The sequence below is a fragment of the Trachymyrmex septentrionalis genome, unplaced genomic scaffold, assembly GCF_001594115.1.
Source record: "Trachymyrmex septentrionalis isolate Tsep2-gDNA-1 unplaced genomic scaffold, Tsep1.0 scaffold9, whole genome shotgun sequence".
Lineage (NCBI taxonomy): Eukaryota > Metazoa > Arthropoda > Insecta > Hymenoptera > Formicidae > Trachymyrmex > Trachymyrmex septentrionalis.
Window position 1 is genome coordinate 4,433,565 of NW_017306091.1, and position 8,722 is coordinate 4,442,286.

At 31.4% G+C, this 8,722-nt stretch overlaps 4 protein-coding genes across 14 annotated transcripts in view; 2 read left to right on the top strand and 2 right to left on the bottom strand.

The window, feature by feature from the left end:
* The window catches only part of LOC108756014 (NF-kappa-B-repressing factor), a 5,360-nt gene extending 3,295 nt beyond the window's left edge, over window positions 1–2,065 (bottom strand). For 2 of the 4 annotated variants that reach the window (XM_018499546.1, XM_018499551.1), the window contains exons 1-3: window positions 1,715–2,050; window positions 702–835; window positions 106–523 (exon numbers count right to left, since the gene is read on the bottom strand). In XM_018499546.1, the coding sequence (XP_018355048.1) occupies window positions 106–523; window positions 702–835; window positions 1,715–1,884 (722 nt within the window). In that variant the 5' untranslated portion in view covers window positions 1,885–2,050. Of the gene's footprint in view, window positions 1–105; window positions 524–701; window positions 836–1,714 lie in introns of all 4 variants that reach the window. The other 2 variants (XM_018499547.1, XM_018499548.1) reach the window with 2 other exon arrangements.
* Window positions 2,066–2,301: 236 nt separating this feature from the next.
* On the top strand, window positions 2,302–6,090 carry LOC108755883 (conserved oligomeric Golgi complex subunit 2). Its single transcript, XM_018499274.1, has 12 exons — window positions 2,302–2,501; window positions 2,596–2,823; window positions 2,971–3,237; window positions 3,334–3,635; window positions 3,742–3,859; window positions 3,930–4,252; window positions 4,339–4,405; window positions 4,523–4,703; window positions 4,781–5,060; window positions 5,190–5,370; window positions 5,432–5,593; window positions 6,015–6,090. The coding sequence occupies exons 1-11, from the start codon at window positions 2,430–2,432 to the stop codon at window positions 5,513–5,515; spliced, it is 2,103 nt and encodes a 700-aa protein (XP_018354776.1). The 5' UTR covers window positions 2,302–2,429; the 3' UTR covers window positions 5,516–5,593; window positions 6,015–6,090.
* The window catches only part of LOC108755884 (transmembrane protein 183B-like), a 3,309-nt gene continuing 488 nt past the window's right edge, over window positions 5,902–8,722 (bottom strand). For 2 of the 8 annotated variants that reach the window (XM_018499281.1, XM_018499279.1), the window contains exons 2-7: window positions 7,695–7,778; window positions 7,394–7,525; window positions 7,142–7,280; window positions 6,734–6,935; window positions 6,405–6,569; window positions 5,902–6,274 (exon numbers count right to left, since the gene is read on the bottom strand). In XM_018499281.1, the coding sequence (XP_018354783.1) occupies window positions 6,011–6,274; window positions 6,405–6,569; window positions 6,734–6,935; window positions 7,142–7,280; window positions 7,394–7,525; window positions 7,695–7,773 (981 nt within the window). In that variant the 5' untranslated portion in view covers window positions 7,774–7,778 and the 3' untranslated portion in view covers window positions 5,902–6,010. Of the gene's footprint in view, window positions 6,275–6,404; window positions 6,570–6,733; window positions 6,936–7,141; window positions 7,281–7,393; window positions 7,526–7,694; window positions 7,779–8,188; window positions 8,605–8,722 lie in introns of those variants that run through there. The other 6 variants (XM_018499276.1, XM_018499278.1, XM_018499275.1 and 3 more) reach the window with 6 other exon arrangements.
* The window catches only part of LOC108755886 (protein MEF2BNB homolog), a 14,692-nt gene continuing 14,653 nt past the window's right edge, over window positions 8,684–8,722 (top strand). The window contains exon 1 of the mRNA XM_018499285.1: window positions 8,684–8,699. The gene's annotated coding sequence lies outside the window, so the exon portion shown is untranslated. The remainder of the gene's footprint in view (window positions 8,700–8,722) is intronic.

Here is an 8,722-nt window from a genome sequence, read left to right on the forward strand (position 1 = left end):
GCGCACACACACACATATATAAATGTGTGTGTGCGTGTGTGTGTGTGTGTGTGTAGAAACATAAAATAATTTTCTCTTTAAAATATAATACAAAAATATGCTCACCAGCCTTCTTCTATCTTAGAGTACTTCCAACGCATAGCGATACCAGATACTCCAGCTGACATTTCTAGTATATTTAGTACATTATCGTTAGTATCTGGTTTTTCCCACAGAACAATGTCTTCGTATGGATGATTTTGATTTTTAACTGAGACATTTTTCTCTGTTTTTATTTGTTTAGATGGTCCTTCTTTGATATCAAGATTTTCACAAGACTGATAGTTGTAATTCATTGTATTGGATATAGATTCTTTTTTGATATCAGGAAGCAATTTTATTTCAGTATCAAGCTTTTTATTTTTTTTAGAACGCTTTTTATTTTTTTTACGAGATTCGTCAGTATTATTAGCTGTATTCGATATAGGATTAGGTGTACTCGGTATAGATTCTTCTGTGACAGTAGATGTTTTAGCAGAGCATCCTTTAAACATAATATTAATATAATTATCCAGAGAGATGGCAAATAATACATTACTTACCATCCCTGTAATTATTACATTTAATAACAGACATATATTGTGTATAATAAAATACACAATATAAAAAAGAAAAAAAAGAAAAAAAATTATTAAGTCACAACTCACAATTTTTCTTTATACCTTTCACCTTAGAACTAGCTGCCTCTGATGCTTCCACAAATGTTCTTTGTAACTTTTTCTTTTGTTTTTCTCTATATTCGGCTGCAACATCTTGTGATAATTCTTTGACTAAATCCATTGTTTCTTGTGGATATCTGTAAGGAATTTATACAAACATATAGCTGGCAAAAAAATAGTGACATGTATGAGAATGATTAACTCATGATAAGTAGATGCCAGGTCAATCTTGATCGGCACAACATATATATTATTTCATAAAAAGAGATTAATTAAAGAAAGTTAAAAAGATATAGATTTTAGAACTATATTAAGTCTAAAAACCTGAAAGAAAAGATTAAACAATTTCATAAGGCCCAGTATAGTGGACTAATACTGACAACACCTGAAGTCACATAGTGACTCTTTTCTGATCTAAATAATATTAATATAGTTATAGTAGCAGCAATAGTGGAAGTAGATGTGACTATATCGACAGATAGAGCTGTACCTGCTTCCATTACTGCAATTATAGTATGCTTGCTTACTTTTAAATTTATGACACTTGTTTCCCAAGTTCTATTTTAAGTACAATGAATATGTATTAGTTTAACCACAAAAAAAGATCAAACTCATGGAATGATTTCCAGCAATATACATAGGTGACACAGTGTATAATTCTGTGTCTTTCCACCTTACAAGTCTACACATATGTATACAGTTAAAATGCTATGTTTGATTGTGTCGCTGTTTCATATTATTTTATAAATATAAATTTTTACATTTTATTTATTTTTCTAAGAACCGATAAAAGATTTTAAGATTGTATTCAGATGTATTCAGATGTAGATATACGAAACCTTTTCTTTATTTTATTCTGGAGGTGAAATAAAAAAGCTAAGCAACATTTCATCTATAAACTGACATTAATACTGCCACACAGCAGTGTATGATTGTTCTGTCATCCGCTGATGTAAGGCAAAGCATTCTAATATATGTAAAGGCAAGAACAACATGCATCTGTCAGATATCATTACCTGCATCCTAACAGTTCAACATTGACAAACACTTGGGCTAAACAAACGAGTATATCTTCGGGGAATTTATGTTTGTGGGCCAGCAGAAATTTACGCCGTAACTCCCAGTGCTCGTCAGATTCGTATTCCACTTTATGCTGCTCGACGTCCCAATCATCGTGCATGCTCATTCTTGCCTTAGATCCTCGGAGACCTTATAGATATCAATAAGTGTCTTTGGTAAACAAACACGATTTTAAAGATAATTCAGTCCAGAGACAGTAAATAATCTCTAGCTTACTTTTCACCGCAGGTTAGAACATATTTGTTGATATTTTGAGTAGGCAAAAATACAGAATAATCTTCTTTTAGATTGGAAACGCATGAGAAACTTCGTGTCCACCAAACACGTGGCGACGCCTAGAACAAACGCGATTCGCGCGATAACCAATCATTGTTTTGCTTTTTTGAAAATAATGGGGTATGGCGGAACATGATTGGTTGTCACGTGATCAAGATGCGATATTACTTTTTAATGCTTAGTGCGATACGAGCTTTACGTAGTTATGATCGTTGCGGATGCGATCTGGAAGCCTTTAACTTGGGACGTCAAACTGTCACGTCATGACACGAGAATTAGCGATAGCGAAATTTTGAATATCGAGAGCAATTAGTGTCTTCCTGCGATGACAGTTGCCGATTAATCTTCAAGCGAGAGAAGGGTATAAATATAATTATGTCTAACAATAATATCACCTTACCGAAAGCTCCCAAGGACTTGTGCTTCTCCGAACTCGATTTCGTACAGGTTCGTACGTTTTCTTATATTGCCACGTTTACAATATTTACGAAATATAAATTTAATATTCTTTCCTGTTATATTCTTATATTTGACGTCGTAGGAAAATTTCGATGTCGACACGTTTCTGCAAGATCACAGGAAGAATGGCAAACTGGAAACGATGCGGGATGATCTTGGCATGTATTTGAAATTACTGAGATCAGCAATGATTGACCTAATTAACAGGGATTATACAGATTTCGTGAATCTGTCTAGCAATTTAATCGGGCTAGACAACGCCATCAATGATTTGCAAGCGCCACTTGGACAGCTGAAGGAGGAAGTTATGGTAAAAATGAAAAAGTACAATTACAACAAAGAGATTCTGCCCGACATTGTTAAAGTTTTAATCATTTTAGAATTAAATTGACATTAGAAATCTCTATTTTACATAGCTGTGTTATCTATTTGGATCTGGTAAATTTTGTTTTGACAGCAAGTGCGACAAGTTCTGGATGATGAAATAACAGCAATTTCGGGTAATTTAAATGACAATCTGAAGATAAGAGAACGCAAGCAAAGTTTGCACAGTTTACAGCATGTGTACAAGTCGCTGAGGAAGCTTTCCTCCATATTGTGCATGAAAACGTTTATGGAAAATCCCACAAAAATCGATGTTCTGGAGCAGGCTGCAATTGAATTGAATCAATTAAAATTCCATATGTCTAGGTGTAAATCGGATATTTCAGTTGATCAAAAAAAGGTACGAATTTTTAGAAACAAAATGATACTGTGTTTATAGCTAAATAAAAAAAGAACAATAGCCAATTAATAAACTAAAACGATTATTTCTCAACAGGAAACCACAGAATTGGAAAATTTATATGTAACGTGTCTGAACGAATTATTCTTGGCATGTATACATGAGAAGAATTCCAGTTTGGCAATCCGTTGCCTTAGAATTTATCTTACGCTTGACAAAATAACAAATGCAGAAGAATTAGTTAGGCACGAGCTTGTAAGGCCATTAATTTATAATATAGTTAACGAAGATAATCTTCAAACTGACCCACTTGGCCTGCAAAGCATTTATCATAAGTTACTGAACATTCTAAATGTAGAGTTGAAACAGTTGTTAGATATCACATTACATCCTGAGAGGTATTTACAAGTTACATTTGGTAATGCATATAATTTACATATTTATGAATACACCAATTATTATATTGATAATAAGAACAATAAGAATATTATATTGATGTTACAGAATGTCTGTGAAAGGATTTAATTTTTTGGTGAATAGCTTTTGGGTTGAGATCGAAGAAAAAATCGAGCAATATATAAAATCCATTTTTGCTCCGGGAGATCCGGTACTATTTCATAAAGTAAGTGAAATATTAAAAAATGTGTAATATCAATGCCCAGATAGAAATATATAAGTCATCACAATTTCAGAGGTATACAGCTACGTTAGAATTTTTAACAAAGTTAGAAACAGAATGCATTACGCCCGAAATTTTAGCGGCACTGAGAAATCATCCACAATACAAGAATTTTCTCAAGAAATGGAATTTGCCAGTGTATTTTCAAATTCGGTTTCAAGAAATAGCAGGCACTGTAGAGGCAGTGTTAGCTGAGCCAATATCGCCGGACTCAATTAAAGCTAGTTTGACATCTCTAACGCAAAAAGAGTTCTCACTTCATGCAACCGATGTGGTTTGGGATAATTTGCTTAGGATTTGGACTGATGACATCTATTTATACCAACTATTTCACAGGTAAAAGCCACTTTATAATCTGAATCATTTTCATTTCAATCTTAATCTCCTCGCGATTAAAACTAATACAATGTTACTATTATCAGATTCTGGAAACTCAGTCTTCAAATAAGCTCGAGATATCAAACTTGGTGTCAGAGTGCAATGAAACAAGTACGTTTTTATATTCAACTTATGTATATGTGTGCATGCGTAGACAATGAAGTAGACAAATCTATGTATATATAGAAAGTATAACAACTTTTATTCTATTCTAACTTCTATTTAAAGATATGGCCAGTGATAAACGAAACTAATAATTCAAATGACTCGGAACGTTCTACGAGAGTGAATTTTCTAGTGTATTTGTATATTGATATAGAAAAATTGATAAATATTTTACCATCTTTCTTACAAATGGTACAGTCAAAAATTAAAGACGAGACTGTTACAATATCGAAATTATTAGAAGGTAATATATATATGAATTACAAATATATATTATCTTAAAGTATTAAGATTTAGTTTATCAATTCTTGTGTATTTTAGACTCTCTAGGTGAAACATCGAACGGTCTAGCCAATCTTTTGCCTTTAGTTACGAAAGAAATCGTGAATGAGCTCTCAGAGCAATGTGTAACACACTTGAAACAAGTTAGTGACATTCCTCGACTGTTTAGAAGAACAAAGCGAGATGTGCCGACTAAACCTTGTTCTTATGTAAAGAGCGCGATGATTCCCCTTACAAATTTTTATACAGAATATAATAAGATCATTCCCGAAAGTATTATTCTTTGGTTAGAACTAACTTTATCCTCGTTAACAGAAAGGTAAGTAATTTCTTTTTATTTATTCTTTATTGTTTCTTCAATGATATTGTTATATAAAAATCTGAAAAGGTTTTCAAAATTATTTAAAATTAATTATGCATATAGTAAGAATATTGGATTTTATTTTAGTTATTTACTATTCGTTACGGATGTGTTAACGTTTGTACAAAAAACTGAGGAGAGTTTGAGGAGATTGAAAAAGATTCGTGATAAATCCACTGAAATTCTTCCTTCGGAACCACAGGGAACCAGCGATGACGAAAAAATACGTATTCAACTTAAAGTAGATGTGGATGGTTACACAAATATGGTAAGAAAATATTATGCATTTAAAAAATATATTTTCATATCTAATTACTTATATCTTTTAGGTCAAAGATCTTAATATTTCAACTGAAAACATACATCATCTGCAGGAATTGGTAGATGCTGTAGAAGCAGCTGTTAAGAAATGAAATTTGTCAGCAATAATTGTTTATTAAATTATATAAAATGTACAGTTTTCAGGAACAACTTAAACACGTCGTCAATTAGTAAGTTATTACTCACTGTCACTGTAAAAGTTTTGAAAGTAAGAAACATCTCTAATTCGAATTGTTGCAATCAAATTGGTACATCAACCAAATTATTATTTATAATCATATATTATGATTTTATTTTGATGTACATATACTTTATATAACACAATAATGTACATAAAACATTTTTGCACAAAATTTGTGTTGTCTATTATTTCGATTGTTTATATTTCATTTTCTTAATGATATTATAACTTTGAAATCATTGATTTAATGAAAAATGAAATTTATTTTTCATGAATTGATGAAAAATAAAAGGTATTAATTCGAACAACTTTACATTTGTTACGCGTTGATATATTTGTCTTATAAAATTTAAAGGCTTCTCTATTTCCCCAATACACAAAATATAAGAACAATCTGTAATAAATTTTAGATTTCCCACGAGTCGTTTTGCGGCAATTCGATCGTATAACCCACATCCTGATGAGGATAAGCGGGATCCCACCAATTCAAGATACTATATCCGATAACATTACGAAGTATTATTTGATTTGTTAACGTACTAGGAACATCGGATGTTCCGAATCCAAGTTGAAGTCGGTATTCTCTGAAGCCGGGCATTAAGTTTATAGATACTGTTTGCAGGACCAACCCGATCACCAGTGGTAACATACTATACTTTAAGCAACTCACCTACACATAAATCATTATATATATTAAAATATATTACACACACATACACACACAAATAAAATGGATATAATGTATGAATGAATTAATTTAATTTCTTCGAAAAATTACAAACAAATTCTACGTTACAAACCCTAAGCACTTTGCAACCGTCTTCGGGATTAACAGCCACGTCTTCCAATGTTTCGAGAAATTCGGTTTTTTTAACATCATACTGTTTATTTTGCTTCAACAGACTGTTACGTATTTTGGAAACTTCCTTCAACTTAAAATAGAAATACCACCGTACTTTCCCCTCCTAGGACACACCACAACATCGTTATATATTATCACGTAACGTGAAATAAAAAACGTTAAATTCAATACAATTACATAATTACTGTTAAAGATATACGAAAGAACAGCTACACGTTTACTTGAGCTTAGAGCTTAAATGTGGACAAAGAGTTATTCGCAATTTACTTTATGCCACATGAGAATGCATTTTCTTTTCACAAGAGAATGCGGTTCCTCCTGTCGTAAGTAAGACATATCGTCTCCTTCTCCTTCCGATGTTCTAAAATAATTGTAATGTAATGCCCTGATAACGCAAGCTCTTAGTCCATGTAACCTCTGACATTGTGGTTGCAAGCGCTCTGGTAAAGATGGTACGAATTTGTAATATCTAAAATTACAATCTGATTTTACAAATTATATATTCTACAATCACGCAACTGCATTCATATTTATCATATTAACAGATATGTTACATTTTAGCGCTATCAATCTATTAAAAAAATATCAATATAATTTGAAAATAATTTTTATCTTTAAAGATAAATTTATAGATTTTAAATTATATACCATTAATCAATATAATAAAGTACTTACGACTTGTATAAATGAAACCAAAATTTTCCAGTGGTAGTTACGTAGTAAGAACTTTTGCAAATCCTTGCAAATTTTCCTACTGCTTCAGGTTGTATGTATTCTGAGATAATAAACCATATATCTGATGGGTAATCAACTCCTAGTCAACAAACATAATAAATTTTTGTAATACTTCTTCATATACGATACTTTATATGTTTATGATTTTTATCATTGTAAATATTTGTTTAATTAAAATGTATTTCTGTTTACCTTCATCTTCATCATTATTATTTTGACATTTTGATCTTCTATTCCTCCTTCCTTTCATATTATCTTTTAATAAGTTCTCATCCGTATCATCCCATACTAATTCCTCTTCTTGTTTTGTTACTTCCTGTTTCACTAAATAACATTTAAATAACAGAATTAAAATCTCGTCCAATACCAATTCGTGTAATACCAGAAAAATAGAAATATGTAAAATATTGAGAATTACTTTAAACAACAAATTATCATATTTACACTTTAACAATAAAAAATGTTTTAAAAGTATTATAATTTATTTTCTAACCTTCATTAGAGACATTTCTAACCGATTTCTTAAACTTTGCAGGTATTCGTAAAGCATTAGCGGATTCGTCAATAGTCATATCTGCTGTAAAATATCAAAAGCGTGTCAAATGAGTTTAATTTTTTAATAAAAATTAGGACTAAACTGAGTAATTACCATATAAAAATAATAATTATTTACAAGATAGAAACAAATTTTTTTTAATTTATAAAAAATCCTCTATTTTAAACATACTAGTTCAGTCTCTTGTTATTCTACATTTATTAAAAAAGGAATTAACACTTATATATAATTTATGTTATTTCAAATTAAAAGATTTGAGCTCAAATAAAGACTATATTTGTATTTATGTAACTTTTTATAGATATATATTGACAGAATCTTTATCTTTTTTTTACTTTAGATAAATTTCGCACAGTGCAGCGACAAATAAATTTGCAATACGAATAAGTGGTAGTACATATTTATATCATGTACATATATATATACACTACACGAGCACTTAACCTCCTACAAGATTATCAGTCTCTCTCCGCTCTTTCGTCGGCCTTCGACTCGCTTTCTTCCGCACAGCAGACATCGTGCATAGATGCGTTTTAACGTGGAGTTACGATTAAAGCGTGCTAATTAATCAGGTACACATTGCGAGGAAATGAGGGATCTATATACAAATATATACACTAATAACGTTGCTACACGCAATAGGCTCCCGCGCTCATCACGCAACACTGTCCACTGATCGCACGATCTCATTCTCGCATCGCGCATCTTCTCGCTCGCTCGCTCGTACGCTCCACGATTCTCATAATCGCCGTCGACGAATGTTATCGAAATCGAAACGTAAAAACATCACGACGAAACATCATATCACGTCACGACTGTAATTCAAGAGAAGTATATCATGGCGACGCAGGTGTCGCAGTTGCTAATCTCTTATATTGTGTTACATATATGTATATATCGCCGTATATATATATATATATATATATATATATATATATATACGTATGTATATCATCACACGTTTA

Excerpts from the sequence above, each read along its gene's own strand:
- LOC108755883 (XM_018499274.1), top strand. The coding sequence starts at position 2,430 with ATGTCTAACAATAATATCACCTTACCGAAAGCTCCCAAGGACTTGTGC. Across the intron at positions 3,238-3,333 it reads TTTCAGTTGATCAAAAAAAG|GAAACCACAGAATTGGAAAA; the intron begins GTACGAATTTTT and ends ATTTCTCAACAG. Across the intron at positions 3,636-3,741 it reads ATCACATTACATCCTGAGAG|AATGTCTGTGAAAGGATTTA; the intron begins GTATTTACAAGT and ends TTGATGTTACAG.